The sequence below is a fragment of the Pelodiscus sinensis genome, chromosome 5 (assembly GCF_049634645.1).
Source record: "Pelodiscus sinensis isolate JC-2024 chromosome 5, ASM4963464v1, whole genome shotgun sequence".
In the NCBI taxonomy this organism is placed as follows: Eukaryota; Metazoa; Chordata; order Testudines; family Trionychidae; genus Pelodiscus; species Pelodiscus sinensis.
Window position 1 is genome coordinate 117,762,606 of NC_134715.1, and position 23,268 is coordinate 117,785,873.

General features: G+C 38.5%; 1 protein-coding gene across 7 annotated transcripts in view; it reads left to right on the forward strand.

Moving 5' to 3' along the window:
• The window catches only part of ZFYVE28 (zinc finger FYVE-type containing 28), a 275,066-nt gene that overhangs the window by 213,901 nt on the left and 37,897 nt on the right, over window positions 1-23,268 (forward strand). For 6 of the 7 annotated variants that reach the window (XM_075930868.1, XM_075930869.1, XM_075930866.1 and 3 more), the window contains 3 exons: window positions 14,451-14,602; window positions 15,225-15,341; window positions 17,638-17,742. In XM_075930868.1, the coding sequence (XP_075786983.1) occupies window positions 14,451-14,602; window positions 15,225-15,341; window positions 17,638-17,742 (374 nt within the window). The remainder of the gene's footprint in view (window positions 1-14,450; window positions 14,603-15,224; window positions 15,342-17,637; window positions 17,743-23,268) is intronic. The other variant, XM_075930867.1, reaches the window with a different exon arrangement.

The window sequence follows — 23,268 nt, forward strand, 5'->3', positions numbered from 1 at the left end:
ATAAAATGTTTCTGGAAATTTCTAAATCATTGATATTTTTTCTATGTAAACACATTACTGCTAAATTTATTCTTGGCATCCCATCCTCCATTTGTCTTAGTTTGCATATCTTAGGGCTTGTATACATGGGGATACTCAGGAAAATTAATCCAAGTTAAATGAAAGGTATGAATTAAAAGTAAATTTATTGAACTCCTTTGTAGACTCTCTCATTAATTACTAGAATAGCCTTAATTCAGTTTAATTTTAAGTGAATAGTACAAGGGAGACATGCCAGTCCAATATATTCCAGTACATTTTTCCAGACTATATAAAAGTGTTGTCCAAGGAATTTGGGTTTATATTAAAGTGAATTAAACCAAACTGAATTAAGGCCAATTTAATTCTGAATGAGAGCATCTACATAGGGATTTAATGCAGTTTAAATAATCTAATTTAAATGTACACTATTATTTAATTAAGATTATTTTTTCTGAGAGCAAGTCTACATTACAGGGTAGATCAACACTGCAGTGGTTGATCTTCTGGTGTTAGATTTAGTGGGTCTAGTGGGCACACGTTAAATTGAACACTGAGGGCACCCCCATGGACACTGGCTGTTGTGAGAAGTAGGGTAAGTCGACAGGAACATTTCTCCCATCAACCTCCCACAGTGAGGATGGTACCTTAGTTCAGTTGAAGGTATGTCACCTCCAGCTATGTTATTTATATAGCTGGAGTCAAGTACCTTAAGCCGACCTCCTTCCATAGGGTAGACCTTCCCTGAGTGTCCCCGTATAGACAAACCATTAGTTTTTTGGTGAGAGAGTTAAATTTAAAGTGGTGTTATTGCATTTGTCCTTTCTATATTTTTCTTTGCATGGCAAAACCATTTTTTGTGTCTTTTCATTTTTGAAGTATTATCTGCCGATTGTGGTTGTCCTCTGCCAAATACACTGTGTAACACTGGAATAAGTCCATTCCATGAACAGTGATTGCCAAAAGGACAATACAGGATAACTCAAGTGTTCACCAGAGATTACTGGAGCCTTGAGGACAAGTAATTCTTTATCTTCTAGAACAGCTTATCTCCTGCACCATAGCCGCTTGGCCTTGTAAATTTAGTATTTTGTGTGGCACTGTACAAACATTTCTCAGTTTGTTGTCTACAGCTTTTTAATTTCTTTTTGTTCTGTGTTGTTTCTTCAGAAAATTGTAAGATTTATAAGGTACGCACTGTTGTGTGTGTGTGTGTGTGTGTGTGTGTGTGTGTGTGTGTGTGTGTGTGTGTGTGAACTCTAACCAAACTACATCACCGTGAGAATCATTGCTAGATCCCCAGAGGCCATTTTAAAAACTAAACATTTTCTTGATTTCTCTCTGCTCAATGTTACCAGGAGTCCAGGCTTGATTTTCAAACCTGGCCCCCCCATCCATCACAGCACTTAAACATGTTTAACTTTAACCATATGACTATCCTGATTTAAAGCACTGGCAATACTTGTTTGCTTTAAATTAAACCACATACTTAAATTAAACCACATACATAAGTGCTTTCCTGGACTAGAGCACTAGTTTCCTAGATCCTTTTATATACTTATATAATATTTGTCTTTCCAGCACCTAAGAACTTTCCTGTTTGTCATAAGCTTTGAAATCTGTATAAAATTGTTCCTCTTGCCAGTTTCTTTCTCTGGAATTTTAATGTATATGTTTTAACATAATCTCAAGCTGCTTGGGTATCATTAAACATTTTGGAAAACATATAGGGTCAGGAATCTTCATGACTTTTGCACTGAAATAGTTCAAACAGCTACAGATTGTGGTATTGCTATGCACACTGTCTTACCGCACAAGTAGTCCTGTTCACTTTAGTGGTATAAGGTACTATTCATTGCGAGTAAGGTCTTGTACTTTGGCCCAAATTGAGTTGATTTGATACCAGCACAGAGCAAAATTGTTAGGGTGAACTATTTTTTTATTTTTGACTTTGAACTCCATATAGAAATCAAAGTTCAGAGGTTGAGAACTAATAGGGATTAAAACTTAAATCTGTATTCATATGTGAACCCCCTGAGAAACTAAGTCACACAAAACCGTTCATCACTTGTTTCTCTTTTATTTTTTCAGTTTGAAGTAGGAATAAGATCCTCCAGAAAAGGGCGCTTTTTCCGGAGGATCGGGGCCAGTGTAGACGCTCTTTTCCGGCTTTTCTAAAAGCCGGAAAAAAGCGGCGGACATTTTTATTTAAATGCCGCGGGGGATATTTAAATCCCCCGCGCATTTCCCTATTGCGATTTCAAAAATTACCATGCCCCTTCCGGAAAAGGGGCCAATATAGACGAGCCCGTTATGTACAACCACAGCGTAACTTTAGTAATACTTATAGATAGGGCCCAACCAAATTCACAGATAGGAAAGACAAACCACAGACTGTGAAATCGGTCTTTAATGTGCTTTTGCCTATGCTATTAAGATTTCACATGGGAGACCAGCGTTTTTTAAATTGGAGGTCCTATCCCAAAAGAGAGTTGCAAGGGTTTACAAGGTTATTTTTGGTTGCAATATTGCCATCCTTACTTTGCACTACCTTACTTCTCCACTACCTGGGTAGCTAGAGAGTGACAGCTGTTGACCAGGTGTCCAGCTCTGAAGGCATCACAGAAGTAAGGGTGGCAGTACCATACTGTACTACCTTTACTTCTGCACTGCTGTTGGCGGTGACTCTGCCTTCAGAGTTGGGCTCCTGGCCAGCAGCCACTGCTCTCCAACTGTCCAAATCTGAAGGCAGTGTCATGGCACACAGCAACACAGATGTAAGAGGAGCAGTACCACAACTTCCTCTACAATGATTTGCAACCCCCTCGCCCCACAATTCTTTTATGGGTCAGAACCCCTACAATTACAGCACTATTAAATACAGATTTAAATAGCTGAAATTAAGATTTTTTTTAAAAAAAAAATTAAATCCCATTACTGTGAAATTGACCCCAGATAGATCTTTGAAAATAGTAATCATTCAGAAGGGATGTTCTGATTTAATGTCTTGACTACTCCAGTCTCACTAGGTCTCTTTGTGAGTTTGTGTCTTAAGTGTGCAACTAACGCAAATCCTCTAAGCATTAACCCTGCACCACCAACTTCTTTGGAAAAATTAATGCCACAGTTTGAGTGCAAGGTGAATCTTACTTCCTTTAGAAAGATCATATTTTTACACCTGAACCAAAACCTATGGAAGTCAATGGGATGCTGGATGCCTTTAATGGTCATTGCAATCATTCAAACAGAGGTTAGTACTAATGTCAAAACCAGAGATCAGATTCTTTATATTTAGGGGGTGGTGGTGCTAATTTAGGGCAAGATCTCCTGTTCCTGTTACTAAATAATGAATATAAAATGATGAAAGCAGCTAAATACCAAGGAAAGCACAATTATATATTTTTAACAGTTTGCATAAATCCCAAAGGGTATGTCTACACTACCACCCTAGTTCGAACTAGGGTGGTTAATGTAGTCATACGAACTTGCAAATGAAGCCCGGGATTTGAATTTCCCGGGCTTCATTTGCATGTTGCCGAGCGCCGCCATTTTTAAATGTCCGCTAGTGCAGACTCCGTGCCCGCGGCTACACGTGGCATGAACTAGATAGTTCGGACTAGGCTTCCTATTCCTAGATATTCCTAGATTTAGATATCCCGTGCTTCATTAGCATTAGCGCTTCATTACCGCTTTTTTTCAGCACGGAGCTTTGTCGGAGAAAAACGGCAGTCCTAGAGGCTGATCTTTCGCTAAAGAAAGCCTTTTCCAATAGATCTCTTATGCCTCGTAAAACAAGGTATAAAAATTTCTCGGAAAAGGCTTTCTTTAGCGAAAGATCAGCCTCTAGACTGCCACTTTTCTCCGACAAAGCTCCATGCCGAAAAAAAGTGGCGGACATTTTTATGCTAATGAAGCACGGGATATTTAAATCACTGCTTCATTAGCAATTTCGACCTGCCTAAACTGCATCCCTCTGCAAGCAGTGGGGTACAGTCGAGATGCACCCCTAGTATAGCTGAGAGAGGAGGAAGGAATTGTTTATGAAGAGTAAATCAGAATGTGCAACAGTTCTCTTTTTCATCCAAAGTTGTTCATGCTCCTGCTGGAAAGTGATTATAGATGTCAGTGCATGTTTTAAACTCCAGGAGGATGGGTATTTGTTATGGATTTCTCATTCACAAGCTATTTGGTTTATTAGGTGAATATATAATTATACATATAATATAAAAAACAACAAATGTCTTGGTAGCACTTTGTAGACTAACAAAACATGTATAGATGGCATCATGAGCTTTCATGGGCACAGCCCACTTCTTCAGATGATCGAAGTTTGCATTTAGGATGTGTTTCCTGCCTCCACTTCCCCACCCTTCTCCTCTAGTTATTTTGGGTCTGCACATCCTAAACTCAAAACTCCCGTCATCTGAAGAAGTGGGCTGTGCCCACGAAAGCTCATGATACCATCTACATGTGTTGTTAGTCTATAAAGTGCTCCCAGACCATTTGTTGTTTTTTACTTTTATCCTGTACAGACTAACTCGGCTACCCCCTGAAGCTTCTGAACATATAATATAGATGTTCCCAAACTTTTTACTAAGATGCATTTTGTGTTGCTTCCGTATAAGCACTAACCCTCCCCCCTAGCACAGCAAGCCTAACCCTGACTTGGTACTGAGGGAAATTCTCAGGTTCTGAATGAGAGTTGGGTTTGAAGAGTGAGCCCATCCCCAGTCATCCCATAGCAGTGGCTCCAGTCAACACTGATAGGCAAAACCTGAGTGGCACTGTGAGCCAAGCTGTAATACAGGGAGCCAGTCCCAGAAGCATCCCCCTCCCACCTTGTAAGGGGCAGGAGCAGAAAATGTTTGCCTAGAGCCCTGTGACCAGTCTAGAACCTTTCCCCAACCTACTGTTTGGGAAAAATTGGTATAGTATCCTGTATTATATAAGGGTTTACCTTACTACTTCATTACCATATCTTCTGACCATTCCCTGTGGAGTGCGACAAACAAAAGATCAGAGCTGATCATCTCTACTAGCTTTTGCTTATGATCTTAGTCCGAACAACATTTGTGACTATACCACGTTTCTGGTTTTTCACCAGCAGGAATCTCCTGTTTTTTTTAATACCAGTTTCACAAACTTGTAGTGGATTCCCTGGGGACAGAAATAGAATCTCCAAAGGGTTTTGCATGTTCTTATCTACTGTATGTCACCTAGAAGATGATACAGTTTGCATGCAGGTTACGTTTTTTATGTCTAATACTGTGTCTACAGAGCTGTGTGTGGGAGAGAATTGTTGCCAAAGAATACACTGACGTATTATAATTTAGCACAACTAATTTAGCAAAGTTATAACAGGAGGGTAAAACTTTAGCCCATAGGAGTTTGTTTTTTGTTGTTGTTAGACTTTATAATGAAGAGATACACCCACTAGAATAATTGTGTAGTATTTTTTCTTCTCTGTCTAAACTAAATGAAATAGTCAAACAAATATACAAAAATCTTAAATTAGGGCAAAGGTTTTGTTTTTCTTCAAGGGCATGCATGTTTTCATTATGCCATAAGTGTGCGTGCATCCTGATGCCAGAGAGTTTTCCCCAGAAATACCAGAGGGGTGGTCCATCCCAGTGCCATGATCCTTGTGGTATAAAGCACAGAATTGTCCTTCCTTCTGTTCCTTCTCACTGTCTCTGGTTGGAGCATTTGTATTTCCTGTGTATAGAAAACATATCATCTACTCATTTATACCTGGTGGTAGGGTATTTTCATCACTTGCCATTAAAAAATCTTTATTTCAGATTTTAATTCTTAGTCATTTTTTTCTAATCAGTCTTCGATTTTTAGTTCGCCCTTTAATAATTTAGCAATTTAGAACATAAGAATAGCAATATTGGTTCTGACTGATGGTCCATTTAGCCTATATCCCCCCTTCCAACAGTGGCCAGTGCCAGATGCTTTTGAGGGAATGAGAAGAATAGGGCAATTATTGAGTGATCCATCCACTGCCAATCAGTTCCAGTTTCTGGCAGTGAAATCAACATTATTTATCATTTTTAAGATATAAAAACATTTTTTAGTTCCACTTGGCATTTCCTGTGCTGTTAATAGCATATAAATTATTAGATTCAAGAAAATGGTTTTTATAGTGCCAATTGCTTTTTTCCCATAAAAATTTAGAATAGCATGCTGTTTGGGGTTTTTAAGATTATACATAATTAACTAAATTGCTATAATAATTGCAACCTTTGCAGAGGTCTTGGCAATGGGAAGACATCATGTACAATCACTAATTAAGTTTAAAAGTGAGAATTTCTTCCCACTTTTAGAACTGCATGAAAAATGGAGAGATGGCTTCTTTTTTAATTAAAAATAGAGGGCAATTTTTAATACGTTAATCAGTTTTTTGCAATGCTGACTCTTATGCCTGGATACATTCCAGTCAGCTAGACTCTGAGAAATTTTACATCTGACTTTTGAAGGTTATGTTTTCTTTATTTAATCTTTTTTTTTAAATAAGGAGAACTGATCTTTGGGAATAGGGGAATGTGAAATTCTGTTAATTAATTTCTTTAGGCCTCATAGTTCCTTCAAGTGGGGAAAAAAAGTAGTCTACATTTCTGCATCTTAGTTTCTATTGGTGCATCTATACGCAAAATAAGATATGGTATTTGTACTATGAAAATTGCGCATCTTATTTCAATATAGCATATTTCAAAATTTGGTGCATCAACAGAGAGCCAAATTTCAAAATAACACGCTAGTTCAAGATGTCGCTTAACCCTCGTGGAATGAGGATTACAGGGATGCTGAAATAGGTCTCAAATGCACTATCTCAAAATAGTGGGCATGTTCAAAAGACGTGGGGTATTCTGAAATAGCCCCTCTATGTAGACATACTCTTTCTGTCTGTTTCTCACAGTTGTGACTGGATAGCTTCTTTTGGAGTTGACTATTATATTACTGTTTAATATGCTGGTCAGTGTAGCTCTATGTGTCAGAAGGCTTGGCTGGAGAACAATATGAAATGCTATCTTCTCCATAAGAGTGTTTTATCTCCTTAGTGCACTGAAATCTTTCCAGCATGGGTGTGAGGGTTCAGACTCAAAACCTATATATTCCTATCCCCAACAGACTTCTGGGCTGATGCTCTCAAAACACACTACGCACTATTTTTTTTAATTGTATCCTTTGGTATATATGGTTGTGACTATTTTCTTCCACTATTTGATCTGAGGAAGTGGTTCTGGCCCATGAAAGCTCATCATCTAATAAACCATCTTGTTAGTCTTTAAAGTGCTACATAATCCTGTATTTTGTTTCAGCTACACACTATTTGATACTTTTCTCTCTCTTCCTCTCCCCTCCACCCTCACCACAAGAAGTGCAAGTAGGGTGGCATGGTGCAATACAACATACCAGCAAAATATTTTTAGCTGGTATGGCTAACCAGAAAAATTGGTGTGACTGTAACACCTCCAGCCCTTTCATGCAGGGTCTTAACCATATGTAGAGTAGCCCCACTGGAGCATGGGCTGGGAGACAGGGATGAGGATGGTATAGTGGTGCCAAGGAATTGCTGGTGTTCTGCTTTTTTCCCTGCTGTGGTTCCCAGGAGAGGCCTGAACTCCAGGAATGGCATCAGAAAAGGAGCAGAAAGTGGGGCCACGCCCATACTGGCATCTCCTCCAGGCACAGCTGTATCACCTAGCTCTGTCCTCCAGTGGGCTGCTATACAGACCTCGGCCAGGTGACGCACCATCGAAGGCCTGGGGTGCAAGAACAATAACATAGGAGCTGTTGGCGAGGAGCCACCCAGAAGCCCTGTGTTCTGCTCCTTTTGCCCCAGTGGTTCTAAAGTTTCTGGCACAGTGTAAAGACGACTGAGACTTCCCCCCCACCACCACCCCCTTCCAGGTAAACTGGGCAGAGGGCAGGGAGAGAATATGGGGGCCCCAGGCTGTGGGTGAGGCAGTGAGGATCATGGAGGATTACCTATGGAGGTCACCTGCTCCATGTAAACTGCTGCCAGTCCTCTTTCTCTTCCTTGCACATTATTTGGAAGAAATAGACTCCACTTGCACCACTGCCTCCCCCATAGAGATGCTTATTATAACTTTTTTTTTAATTCTTCAAGATAAGGATTTTTTTTCAGTTTACATTATTCTGTTCTGCAGCATTTTTTCCCAAAGAGACTATATATTTCTGAGAACCTGTAAACTGATGAGCCTAGATTCTAATGCAATAAAAACATTACATGAGAAAAATAACCTATAAAAGAGACCTTATATAAAAATCAATGGGTGAGATTCCCAGAAAGCACTACATGAATTTCAATGGGACTTGTACTTCTAAATTACATAGGCACTTTTAATCATCCCATTCAAAGTTTAAAAAAGTGGATTTTTATGACAAAGAAATTGGATACAAAAAGAAAATCATTACAAGAGACAAACTTAGGTCTCTAAGGTGGGAGAAAGGAATGCATGATATAATATATAATTTGAGAAATGGTATGTAGGTGTGTAATTAAGGACTGTGTCATAATGCATATGCATGAGGGAACCAAATATATACAATCTTAAATTGTTAATATCCTGATATTTTGGTTTTTTAACTGTGGGACTTTAGGAATTGGTAACATAGGGCCAGAGCCTCAACTCATGTAAATTGCCGTAAAGTCAAAGGAGCTACACTAGTTTACATCAGCTGAAAATCTGACATAGTCTTTTTCTGTGGCATATAAATCAGAAGTAAAGAATTGACTGATATTACTTACCAAAATCCAGCATGCCATACAACAATGTTAATATTATTTCTTGAAGCTGGAGATGTATGCAGTTATGTGAAACTTTTTTCCAAAAATGTCCATTCCTCTGAAATGTCACCTCTCTCTCTCTCTTTTTCTCTGTGTGTGTGAATTCTGAACGAATAATTTCGCTTAAAATGTATCATTCATCTCTTGGTTTTGCAATGAGACAAATTTCTGCTGCAAAATAGTATCTTTCTAGAGAAAATTTTTCGAAAGCTCAACTAATTTTGCATTTACTACAAAAGATAAATTTTCGCATTTCACAATTTGTTATAAAATGTCTCTCAGTACTTCTTAGGACCTATATTTGCATAACTTGGTAGCATTTCCCAGAACAACCAAGAGAAGTATCCAGATTACAAGTATGCAAATATGCCTCAGGTGATACATGATCAAGGTTCATCACCGACTTTGGTTTGTGGGTTTGATCACTAGCTTCTCTGTCCCAGAATGGGTACTAACAAGGAGTGTGACATGAACATAGATTCATGCCCCTCAGAATAATCACTCAGCTCTGTATACCGTTTTTCTATATGATATTTGTATTGTTGCTGTGGACTCTCCAAGGCTTTTCCCATATTGATTTAACGTCTAAGAGTAACCAGTTTTGCTGGAATTGAAGCCCATTTGGTTTAGATTTATTAAACTAACACTGACAACATGCTGAAATCTCCACATGAAATGTAGAGTCATAATTAAAGACATTGCCTGAAACCAAAACATCCAAGGGAGCTTTTTTATTTTTCAGAAGTGAGAAAGTTATTGAATTATACATAGTAGGCTATCAATTGCTTCTCCTATACTCCCTTTTTAAGAGAATTAATTGTTCTTGTGTATATAAATGTAAAGCTTGTATCATTCTCTGCTGAAGTCTCGCAGCATACTGATAACACATAGTTAGCTGGTTATCCACCACCATCCACAAATCTTTTCCCAAGCCATTGCTTCCAATGATAGAGTACCCCATCCTATAAATATGGAATACATTAATTGTTCCAAGCTGTACATTTGTTAAAATACATATTGTTTGCTCTTCTACTCACCAAGCAATCTAGGTCATTCTGTATAAGTGATTTGTCCTCTTCATTAACAATCCCCCAATTTTTATGTTACCTGGAAACTGGTAGTGATGATTTTATGATTTCTTCCAGGTCATTGATAAAACATTAAATAGCTTAAGGCTAAGAACTGGTTTTTGTAGGACCCCACTAGAAAGCATTTGTTCAGTGATTCTCTGTATTACAGTTACTTTTGGAGACCTATCGATTAACCCGCTTGTAATCCATTTAATGTGTGCTCTGTGAATTTTATACTATTCTAGCTTTTTTAAATCAAAATAGAGTCGGGATTTGTGAGATACATGTTTAACAAGAAGAATGCCTTGACCTTTCTGGTTTTATTTCTATATTTATTAAATTATTTTCTTTTTAAAATGTATTTACAGAGGTTACTAGGTTTCCCTTCAACTGAGGCTGAATAAATGAGAAAATACCTCTCTAATTACTTTACACAATAGTATTTATGTACTATCCATGCAAATAATAGGCTGCTCTTACAAGTACCTGCACTGAATTATCCCATATCAATAACAATCTGATAACATTTTTAAAAAATGCTTTTTCTATACCTGCTAGCAGTTGGTAAAAATAATTTTATATACAAAGCTACTACGAAATCATATAAGGAAGGTGTTTCCACCAGAATTCTAAAACGTATTCGATCTGGTATTGAACTCATGGTAAAGACATAGCTATTGAATATTTTAAACTTCTACAGTATTCGGTTGAATTTCCTATAACAGTGTTTCTGAAAGTGTTCTGTAGGCCCACTTTTGGAAAGATACTAGTGGGCCCCTGCTGCTTTGTTTACCTAATGAGTCTGTAGTCATGGAGTCTGGTGGCGCCCATTGGCTCCAGTTTCCATTTCCAGCCAAGGGGAGTCACAGGAAGCAACAGCCCTACCCACACCACTTCCTGCGGCTCCCCTTGACTGGAACAGCAAACCAGAGCCAATGGGAGAAGCAAGACTTCATAGCTAGGGGCCTTTTAGATAAACAAAGCAGCGCAGGCCTGCTAACGGCTTTCCCAAAATGGGCCAGTGGAACACTTTGAGAAACTACTATAAGATCATTTATGACTCAAGTATGTGTTTTGACATATCTACCACTCTATGAAGTACAACTGCTATAAGAAAAATTGCATCTCTAATTGCCAATTGATCATTTTCTTTTTCCCTACTACATCTTTGATTTTCAAAGCATATCTATATATTATTCCCTGGCTAAATTGTTGTTGAAATAAAATGTTTTAAGATAAAATATAAGCGGTCAGTTCTTTATGTTAATAAATTATTTGTATCAATCTTTAGGATTCCGATACATAAATATTGTTTCATCATTATGATAAAGCCAGACTGTGCCATTCTAACCCAAGAATGATTAACACTATATTTTATTTCATTCTGGAAAGTCCACACTTTTTTTGAACAGTGGCACAAGCAATCCTGAGAGCTGAATTCAACTTCAACTTCATGTAAATTATTATATATAGTTTATATCAATCTATCATAATGATATAGAATGTTTCATATCCAAATTCCAAAACACTTTTCACACTTTGTCGTAAGGAATCTCCACTCACCACAGAAGTTCAGTCAGCTACACAGCAGACCATGACCATGACAGATATTAGCAGTTCACCAAAGAGAGGTTACTAACTTGTAAGAGGAGGTGAATAAAATAGTATCCATTTGAAATTGTAGGATGAATTTATGTAGGTATAACATGATTGCCCAGATAAGAACCTGACAAGGACATTTGGGTTAACACCTCTTTCTCTTGGAAAACTGAAGTGACTGAATGTTTTATGTTCTGAAAGGCCCCTCACAGAACTCTGTACCCACTTAACTTTATGCTCTGCAGTCTGTTCACTCCAACAGTAGTAATTGGGAAAAGACCCATCTGTTGAATGGCTAGATCCTCTTTCTGCTGCACCTGAGTTTTCATTAAAAAGTTCCTTTACAGGTCCAACCCAGCTTAACTTGAGTGATCCAGTGAGATCACAATTTTAATTTTCACCATTAGCCATGGAGAGTAATTTATATTGCAAATACATCATATATAGCAGGGGTTCTCAAACTTGTGATACTGCGATCCCCCTCTCAGTTGCTCGCGACCCCCCTCTAATTTGTTTGCGATCCCCCTCTAAGTTGCCCGGGGGGTCAGGACCCACAGTTTGAGAAACGCTGATCTATAGATATAGATAAGAAAAAAAACCTCGTTTTGCTATGTTGGTTATAGACAGATAAGAAATGACACACACACATTCACATTGGTGAGAAATTACACAAATTCTCCTCTTGGGGTCAATGGGACTACTTGTCTAACTACAACCCACTGCTTATCCGGCAATTTTGTGTTTGCAAACAGTTCATTCCCGCTTAAACCACTTCCTCAGCTTGCTTGACCCTATGCTGAAATCATTGCCTTTAGTCAGTTATATCTGAAATCTTTCAATTTCTACAGATATCACAAATATAATTTCACCCTGAAAATCAAGTTTGTTTTGAGAGAGAAAGAAACAGAAATTTTATTAGTATCACTTATCCTAAGTAAAAAAGACTTGTTAAAGTGGAATTAAGGTTGAGAGTAAAAACTTCCTGCAAGACCATTGTAATTAATAAATGTTAAACAGGAAATTTAATTTCTATGTTAAACTTACAAGAACCCCAAATATTTGCAAGTATGGAAAATCAGTTAAACTATCTTCCCTACCTTAAATCTGTATTTTCAGCTATGCTAACTGTCTGTCTTTCTGTCTGTGATCCTTTTATAGTTAACCTATAAGGGGTGTTATTTTCAGACCAAGAAGTTAATAGGACTTTCAGAATTCCACAACCTAATGTCTATGGCAGTGGTTCCCAAACTTTTTGGCATCATGCTCCCTTTTTGATTTTTGAGAACTCCCTTCCCCCCCGCAAAAAAATAGCAGCAAAGCTTGTTGGGGGGGGGGGGGGGAAGGTTGCCCATTTAAGAGCAGAGCAGGCATTTTGAGGTTTGCCTGGGACACTCCATCCTCCCCCTGCCCAAGCCAGCCTGAGCTGCATGGACCAGGCTCTTTCTTGGGTGTGGGGGGGAGATTGATGGGGGGAGAGAGATTGATGGGGAGAAGGCTAGGTTGCCTCGTGCCCAGTTTGGGAATCTATGGTCTATGGTATTACATTTTGAGTGCTCACTATGCTTTTACAGCTTTTAGGGGAAATATCAAAACTATACCTCACAAAGAACTGATTTGAAGTAATCTCAATAAATACATTAGCTCTGTATCTGCCACTTGAATAATTGATTTGAGCATATAGAAGTGGGGACTGATCCTTCAAGATGCTGTGCATATCACTCATGCTGTATTGAATCAATCCCTAGTATGAACTAGGACATGATTACCTTCAGCATACTACTTTTAATAACTTGTAAAGTGAAATTTTTTTCTTCAGTGCTATGTATATAATGGGGGAAAGGCTGCAGTTAGCAAAAATAATGTGTGACTATGAGTGCAGCATTCCAGATTTTCCTAGTCATTGATGAGATGAATCTCCTTGGTATAAACGAGGAAACTAGGTTGAGTATCTCAAAGCAGAGTAGAGGGATGCATGTTTCCTTTACCTTGACTAGATGAATTCAGTTTTAATTGCAGTTCACTCTGTTCAAAAATTATGATTGAAGGGAAAACGAGTGTTAGTCAGTCTAGCTCTAGTGGCCACCACCTTTTAAATAGCTTTTTAAACAGCTTATTTGATTTAACTTCAGTTTTGGGGAGAAAGTGTCCTATTTGCATTTTGAAGCCTCCATCAGGATTTGTTTATATTTTGAGTTCTGCCTCTATAAGAAGAAAAGAATAGGAACTGACTTTTTTTTAAATGAAGGTTTAAGTCTCCTAAGGTCATTTGGTGGCGTATTATAAGCTCATTGGAGCTGATGAGCCATTCTGAGATAGCAATTTAACATCTCAATAACTTCTAAAATTAGGTTGTAATGAACTAATCTAGGTCTTGTGTGCTAGACCTTTACTCAATAAATTATGATTTATTGCTTACTCTTCCTCCTTCCCCGAAAAGTAGAAATTACACTTAAAATATTTTTTAGACTTTGGTGAATCTGTTTTAGGATTTCATAATTCAGGAATCCCCTCTTCCAAATACTTTGAAAGTTGATAGAAATATTCTAACTTGGCCCCAGATTTAATTTTACAATTTTTATGCCAATATTCTTTTGTGGATTTTTTTGTGGGGGATGGTGCTCAGAACTTGTCCTATACTGGAAACAGAACTGAATTATGGATTGACTGCTGTAACTCCACAATAACAAATAAGAATTCAATAAAATACTGGCAAATGGATTTATGATTAAATGATCTTTCATAAATATACCATTGGACAAAAATCAGCTCTCATAGTAATTAAATAGGCTTGGTCCAAAAAGGGCAACCAGAATTTACAACTATTAGTTCTTTTTTGTGGTAAGAGCATTGCTTGAGCAAGAAATCCTTTAGGAAGCCAGTAGTTCTCTGAAAGACCAAGTGATGATTTAAGTTACCTTTCTTCCTTTACCTTTTGTTTCCTCCAGCAGTTTAATGACCAGCTCTTGTTCATCTGACACCGATCAGGAGGAAATCCAGCTTGCGTTGCAGGCAGCTAAAATTGCTACTAGAGAAAAGATCAGATCCCGATTTCATGGTAGCAATGACCTTATTCACCGACTTTTTGTCTGCATCTCAGGTATGAGAGCACTCTTTGTTTGTTTGGCATGAATATGAATTTTATAAGGGGTGTGCGCAAAAATATAGGATGTAATCCTGACTAGATGTGATATTGTAATTTAGGGCCTTGTGCTACAAACTGCTCTAGCAGTGGTAGATGTTTGCCTGCACAGAGCAGCTTTGCAGGACTGATGGCGGGGGAGACTTTTGAAATCTGCAGTCAAGGAGGAGTTTGGTTATGTACGTGCTTCATCCTCATAGAGCTTCCTCTTCCCAGTGCTGTCCAAGACCGCAATGGAAAAATATCTCTAAGGGGGTGTTGGTAGCCGTAGTCATTGTGTAGTAACTTGTATCTTATGACTTATCATAACTTTTTCTAACTCTGTAACAATGTATTTTATATTTAAAGAATATTGGAATATTAAGACAAAAGCACACTAAAGTTATTACATATCTGACTGCAAGTAGTACAGAGACAAAAAGTCTTGAGTATTATTGTAATTTAATCTACATATTTTTAAAAAATACAATTTTCAACTGTGATCTTAATTTTATTACCAAGTTGAACTATTTTTGAACATGAAATCAGTAGTGGTGGTGTTTAAATAATAATAGCTTTACCCATTTCTGCCACATTCTAGGTGTGGCTGATCAGCTGCAGACAAACTATGCCAGTGATTTGCGAAGCATCTTAAAGACCTTATTTGAAGTTATGGCAACGAAACCTGAAACAGAGGATAAGGAAAAGCAAAAGAAAGGTGAATGTAATGAAGTAGATTTTCTCTATTATACTTTTCAGTTCCACAAAACAGTCTTTAAAATATTTAGTAGGAGATCTGCTTTTGTTCTTGTGAAACAACCCTCAACTGTTCTAGAGTGATATTATATGGTCATTTAACCCTTGGTAAAATGAGATCATAGAAATGTATGTAAATGGGATGTAGTCTTTGGAAAATGTACAAACATGTTAGTGTGCCTTGCAGCAAAAGCCAAAAGTCTCCAGGGTGTGTCTTCCCATTTTCTTACTGATGTGAGTTAAGGAATAGTGTTTCTTTTCTGTGTGGTTGTAATAGGATATGAACAGGGGTTTGCACCTGGTTATTCATGATGTTTTTATGACATTTTGTTTCTTCATGTCCTATGTTAGATAATACATCTTCTAGTCACATATGCTACCAAAGCAGTGCAGATATTTTAACTTAAAAATAAGATAATCATGTGTAAAAATAACAAACTGTGAAATGATGAAACAATTTGTTAAAAAACAAAAGAATTCTGGCTCCACTTGTAGAAATGGCCTATAAATCAGGGAATGCCACAAATATATACAAACTGGGAAAACACCCAATTTTGAAACACTATTGAATTAAGCAGACAAGTGGCTAGAACGGGAACAGGACCCAGCAAGAAAGTCAAATGTTATCAGGCATTCCTCAGGAACCATTTTGATGCTCTTTTTTCTAGGGAAGGAGTAAGATCTGTTGAATGTGTGGATTGTTTTCTCCCTTCCTCCCTTCCCCCCCCCCTCCCTACTGTCCAAATTAAGGTAATTCTTTATTTCCTTTTAAAATAGCCAAGTTGTCCCAACAAGATATTAAATGGTTATATAAGTCCCTCATTACAGATTGCTATCTAGACCTCCTGAGTGTCTGAAATCAAGCAGGGTTCTTGGGTTTTCCCTTTGATTTTCTCTCATAATCTTCATTTTTCCTTTCTCCTTATTTTGTTAAATATTTTTTTAAGGACTTTTTATTAAGGAGCTTACTTCTTAACCCACACGCCATAAATTAGAGATGTTTCTGATAAATGAAGCTTACCAAGACCAGGCTGATTTTGTTGGGGATCATCACCCCACAGATAACATAGTCGGTATTGCGAGTGTGGATGTGAATGGTAGCTCCTGCAGACATTCTCGTGCTAGCAGTACTCTCTCTATATAGCTCACTAAGGCTACGTCCAGACTGCAGGCTTCTTTTGGAAGAAGCTTTTCTGGAAGAGATCTTCCGGAAAAACTTCTTTAGAAAGAGAGCGTCCACACAGCAAAAGCGCATTAAAAAAGCATTGTGCTTTTTTGAAAGATAGCATCCACATTGATTGGACACTATCTCACATTTAAGTTGTGATTACTATGGTCGGTGTTTCCATTAGGGCACCTGTGTTCTTTCCTGGAGGCCTCCTCTTAATTAAAAAAAAAACAAAAAAAAACCCTCTTCCCCGTTTCTGAAAGAGCTCTTTCAGAAAAAGGCTTCTTCCTCGTACAAAGAGGTTTACTGCCATCAGAAAAACCCTTACGTTCTTTCAACTTTCTGTTGAAAAAACACAATTGCAGTGTGGACATAAGTGTAGTTTTTCCAGAAAAATGGCCATTTTTACAGAAAAACTCTGCAGTGTAGACATACCCTAAAATAGAAGTGAGGCTGAGAGCTGCAGGCTTCAGCATGGGCAACACAAACCCATCGTACCATATCTGGGTATCTATGTGCTTGTTCAGCTGGTGTTGAAGCCCACATCATGTCATCCTCATTTCTATTCTGAGGCCAAGTCTATACTATGGGAGAAAGTTGAACTATGATATGCAACTCCAGCTATATGAATAGCATAGCTGGAGTCGACGTGCCTTAGCTCGACTTATTGCAGCATCCCCACTGTGGGAGATGGATGGGAGAAATTCTCCCGTCGACTTCCCTTACACCTTATGACCTGGTGGAGTACTGGAGTCTACAGGGGCACAATCAGCATTCGATTTAGCATGTCCTTATTACAACCATGAAATCAAACCTCAGAAAATCAATCTCTGGAGTGTCAATCTCTCAATAAGTGGAGACAAGCCTGGATATGTGTACATGAGCTACAAATCATACACACATCTGCAAGGAAGATGTACCCAAAGTATGGCTGGGACCTCCCAAAATCTTTGTTACAGTGTGAGTGGAAGACTATACAAAGATATGTTGTTAAAGTTCAATAGAGAAGTCTTAACTTTACATTTTATTAAAATTTTACATACAAATGAAAGTATATGAAATGAAGTTTATTTTGTTTCATGTTTTCCAGTTAATCAGGGTTTAAGGAATGCAACACTGGAAGATTGTGCTTTATGCCAAGAAACCATATCTTCTTCAGAACTTGCAGCAAAGGCAAGAGATGGAGACTTTGAAGGTATTTCAATATTTCTGAGAATTCAAATAAGGGCATGCCGTTGGGAGTAGTGGGATACTGCATCACAAATTCACCCAATTTTGGCTTTATCAATTTTCACCTTTATTTATACAGTTTCAGGAAGAATTACTGTCACTTATAGTGTCTGAGCATACATTATGCCTGACAAATGATAACAGAAAAGAGGAAATTGGTAAAGGGCTCAAGTTATCACATTTCAAAGCTCCAGGGAAGTCTTACATATTCCATGATGGTTGTCTCCTCCTTTGATCTTTTGATCTGTTCCTTCAGGCTATTCCTTCAGGTTCTGGTCCATTGTTTCTCTGATTTGAGTCTTGTTGACTTGGATCTTTTCTGTATTACGACGTTACAGATTACTTTACGTTTCTTCAATTGACATAATAATTACAATCAGTTTGTCTAGTCACATCAAGCCTTTGGATTTTGGGTTACTAGATTGGTTAGATGGACCTTTGAGCAAAGCCCACAGGTAAGTGCTGAATGTGCGGGACTGGGAGATGGGTTGGAAATGAGGGGGACTATGGCCTATAATGGCAAGGAGAAAGGAGGGTCAGGGCACAACAGGGAGGCAAGATCAAATGAGTATCTTAGATGCCTATATACAAATGCAAGAAGTATGGGTAATAAGCAGGAAGAACTGGAATTGCTAACCAATAAATACAACTATGATATCATTGGTATTACAGAAACCTGGTGGGATGGGACGCATGATTGGAATATTGGTATGGAAGGGTACGACTTGCTCAGGAAGGACAGAAAGGGAAAAAAGGGAGGAGGGGTTGTCTTGTATATTAAAAATGTACACACTTGGACTGAAGTGGAGATGAACGTAGGAGATAGCTGTGTAGAGAGTCTCTGGGTTAAGCTAAAAGGGGTAAAAAACGAGGGTGATATCATGCTAGGAGTCTACTACAGGCCACCTAGCCAGGTGGAAGAGGTGGATGAGGCCTTTTTTAAACAATTAACAAAACTATCCAAAGCCCAAGATTTGGTGGTGATGGGGGACTTCAACTATCCAGACATATGTTGGGAAACTAACACAGCGGGGCACAGGCTATCCAATAAGTTTCTGGACTGCATTGGAGACAACTTTCTGTTTCAGAAGGTTGAAAAAGCTACCAGAGGAGAAGCTGTTCTGGATTTGGTTTTAACAAATAGGGAGGAACTAGTTGAGAACTTGAAAGTCGAAGACAGTATAGGGGACAGTGATCACGAAATAATAGAGTTCATGATCTTAAGGAAAGGAAGAAGGGAGACCAGCACAATTGAGGTAATGGATTTCAGGAAGGCAGATTTTGATAAGCTCAGAGAACTTGTAGGTAAGGTCCCATGGGAAGCAAGACTGAAGGGAAAAACAACTGAGGAGAGTTGGAAGTATTTCAAAGGGACGTTGTTAAGGGCCCAAAAGCAAACAATTCCGCTGTGTAGGAAAGATAGAAAATATGGCAAAAGACCAGCTTGGCTTAACAAGGAGATCTTGCACGATCTCAAAATAAAAAAGTAATCATATAAAAAATGGAAACTAGGACAAATAACAAAGGATGAATATAGGCAAGCAACACAGGAATGCAGGGTCAAGATTAGAAAGGCAAAGGCACAAAATGAGATCAAACTAGCTACAGGCATAAAGGGAAACAAGAAGACCTTTTATAAATACATTAAAAGCAAGAGGAAGACCAAGGACAGGGTAGGCCCACTGCTTAGTGAGGAGGGAGAAGCAGTAACAGGAAACTTGGAAATGGCAGAGATGCTCAATGACTTCTTTGTTTCGGTCTTCACCGAGAAGTCTGGAGGTGTGCCTAACGTAGTGAATACAAGCAGAGAGAGGGTAAGTTTAGAAGATAGGATATACAAAGAACAAGTTAAAAATCATTTAGGAAAGTTAGATGTCAGCAAGTCGCCAGGTTCTGATGAAATGCATCCCAGGATACTCAAGGAGCTGATAGAGGGGGTATCTGAGCCTTTAGCTATGATTTTTGAAAAATCATGGCAGACAGGGGAGATTCCAGAAGACTGGAAAAGGGCAAATATTGTGCCCATCTATAAAAAGGGGAATAAGAACAACCCAGGAAACTACAGACCGGTCAGTTTAACGTCTGTCCCAGGGAAGATAATGGAGCAGGTAATTAAGGAAATCATATGCAAATATTTGGAAGGTAATAAAGTGATAGGGAATAGCCAGCATGGGTTTGTGAAGAACAAGTCATGCCAAACTAATCTGATAGCTTTCTTTGATAGGATAACGAGCCTTGTGGATAAGGGAGAAGCGGTGGATGTCATATACCTAGACTTTAGTAAGGCATTTGATACAGTCTTGCATGATATTCTTATTGATAAACTAGGCAAATATAACTTAGATAGGGCCACGATAAGGTGGGTGAATAATTGACTGGATAACCGTAGTCAGAGTTGTTGTTAACGGTGCTAAATCCTGCTGGAAAGGGATAACAAGTGGAGTTCCGCAAGGGTCTGTTTTGGGACCCGTACTGTTAAATATCTTCATCAATGATGTAGATATTGGGATAGAGAGTACGCTTATTAAGTTTGCAGATGATACCAAACTGGGTGGGGTTGCAACTTCTTTGGAGGATAGGGACATAATTCAAAATGACCTTAGCAAGTTAGAGAAATGGTCAGAGGTAAACAGGATGAGGTTTAATAAAGAGAAATGCAAAGTGCTCCACTTAGGAAGGAACAATCAGTTCCATACATACAAGATGAGAAGCGACTGTCTAGGAAGGAGCATGGCGGAAAGGGATCTAGGGGTCATAGTGGACCACAAGTTGAATATGAGTCAACAGTGTGATGCTGTTGCAAAAAAAGCAAATATGATTGTAGGTTGTATCAACAGGTGTGTTGTAAGCAAAACTCGTGAAGTCATTCTGCCGCTCTACTCTGCACTGGTTAGGCCTCAGCTGGAGTACTGTGTCCAGTTCTGGGCGCCACATTTCAAGAAAGATGTGGAGAAATTGGAAAGGGTACAGAGAAGAGCGACAAGAATGATTAAAGGTTTAGAGAACATGACCTATGAAGCCAGGCTTCATGACCTGGGCTTGTTTAGTTTGGAAAAAAGAAGATTAAGGGGGGACATGATAGCGGTTTTCAAATATCTAAAAGGGTGTCACAAGGAGGAAGGAGAAAATTTGTTCCTCTTGGTTTCTGAGGACAGGACAAGGAGTAATGGGCTTAAAGTGCAGCAAGGGAGGTTTAGACTGGACATTAGGAAAAAATTCCTAACTGTCAGGGTGGTCAAATATTGGAATAAATTGCCAAGGGAGGTGGTGGACTCTCCCTCTCTGGAGATATTTAAGAACAGGTTAGATAGACATCTGTCAGGGATGGTGTAGACGGAGCTTGGTCCTGCCTTGAGGGCGGGGGGCTGGACTCGATGACCTCTCGAGGTCCCTTCCAGTCCTATTATTCTATGATTCTATGATCTCACCCAGTATGGCTGTTCTTATGTACCCCTTAATCTATTCAAGGAGCATTATAGAAAACACAATGATCCTTTTCTGCCAACATTACTTACCTTCTTTAAATATGGGTTTTCAAACGCCTTTTTCTCTCAAGGCCAGTTTACTTGTGAATCATAATTAAAAACCTACTTCATTAGATATTTTCATATAAATGCATTTTGTTAAACACTGTCTCAACTTGGGAGCCTTGATGTTTAGTTGCTTTTAATAACACCCCAACAACACCGACTAAGGTAATAAAGCTGCTGCTTAAGATTAATAGAAAACTGATTAAAAGTGTGGCTTTTCTCTGAAGAGTGACTAGACATGGCATCATGGGATTCCATGGGGTCATGATTCTGGATGGAATATGTTCTGTCTTTTTTAAAATAATTGCCAGCCCTGAAAAACTCTCCCTGAGATCTGAAAGTTTCATATTTACACCATATATATCTCTGTGTCAGTACAGATTACTGTATTTGTACTATAGTTAGTGAATACATAATTAAATGGTATGTTAGGTTATATGGCATGTATACCAATTTAATGCATTAGTAATAACAGGAACATCACAAATAATTTATATAGGTCATTCCAAATGAACACTGTACCTCATACTTATGCATTTTTACAAAGTTTTTCAGAAGTGTTCTAGAACTGTTTGAGAATTTTATGTAAAATGTTAGTGATACTCTTTTTGTATCCCGAAATATATAAAGCCAGTGTAAGTCTTAGCATCAGAAATCAAGCTGTACTGCCTAGGAGGGAAAGAAATTATAAATAATACATCTTAGGTAATTTTAGAGGTTTCTAAAATAATTTATAATTTAAAGTCTTATCTTGTAGGGCTACATGAAAGTGCTGCATCCCACTGGGAGAATGCCAATATCTTATTCTCAGTGATATTCAATTAATAGGAAGTTCTCAGTTTTCAAAAGTATCATTTAGGGTTTTTTTTGTTTGTTTGTTTTTGGTTATAACTTCAGACCCCTTGAAATGCCCTAAGAAAATCAAGCCTTTTTAAGATCTCTCAAACTGAACTAAAATGTAAGCTTCCTCTCTGAAAATGTAAGCCCTATTTCTATACTATTAGAAATGGGACCAAGTCACAAAGTTCAGATCAGAATTTAAGCATCCAGGAGTTTCCTATCCCCAGTTTTGGTATATAAAGACAAGTATGGAACCACACATTGTTTTAGTGCGTATCTGAACTTGGGTTGCTTGGGTCCTTAGCTGAAATAATTTTTGTTTTTCTTCATGTAAATCAGTATTCTGGGGTGGGGCTCTCTGTGGGGGAAGGCAGGCTGTGGGTTTGGAGCAGGGGGATTACTTAAGCGGTCTTGTGGCAGGCAAGATTGCAGAGCCCCAGCCCTGCTGGCCATTCTCTTAGGAATGATTTTTTTGAGATCTTTAGTGATTTGCTGTGTGACCTTTACTATTCTGTTGCATTTTCAGCATCTGTTTAAAGAGGTTACTAATTCTTACATCCTGCTTCACAGAGGCATTGTGAGGATTAATTACTTAATGTTTGTAAATAATACTTTTGAACACACAGAACCACATAAGGGTTGGGCATATACATAAGTCTTCAAATATCACTGGGGGTGTGTCTAGATTACATGGCTCCATTGACGGAGACATGTAGATTAGTTTACTCGACAAAGGGAAATGAAGCTGCGATTTAAATAATCGCGGCTTCGTTTAAATCAAAATGTCCGCCGTGCTGTGCCGATCAGCTGTTTGTCGGCATAGCGCGGCAGTCTAGACGCCAGAACCCAGAATCCTTTGTCGGCAGATCCTTTATGCCTCATGAAATGTTTTACAAGGCATAAAGGATCTGCCGACAAAGGGTTCTGGGGTTGGCAGATCTCCGTCTAGACTGCCGCGCTGTGCCAACAAACAGCTGATTGGCACAGCACGGTGGCCATTTTGATTAAAATGAAGCAGCGATTATTTAAATTGCCGCTTCATTTCCCTTTGTCGAGTAAACTAATCTACATGGCTCCATCAATGGAGCCATGTACTCTAGACGTACCCCGGGGTGGATGTC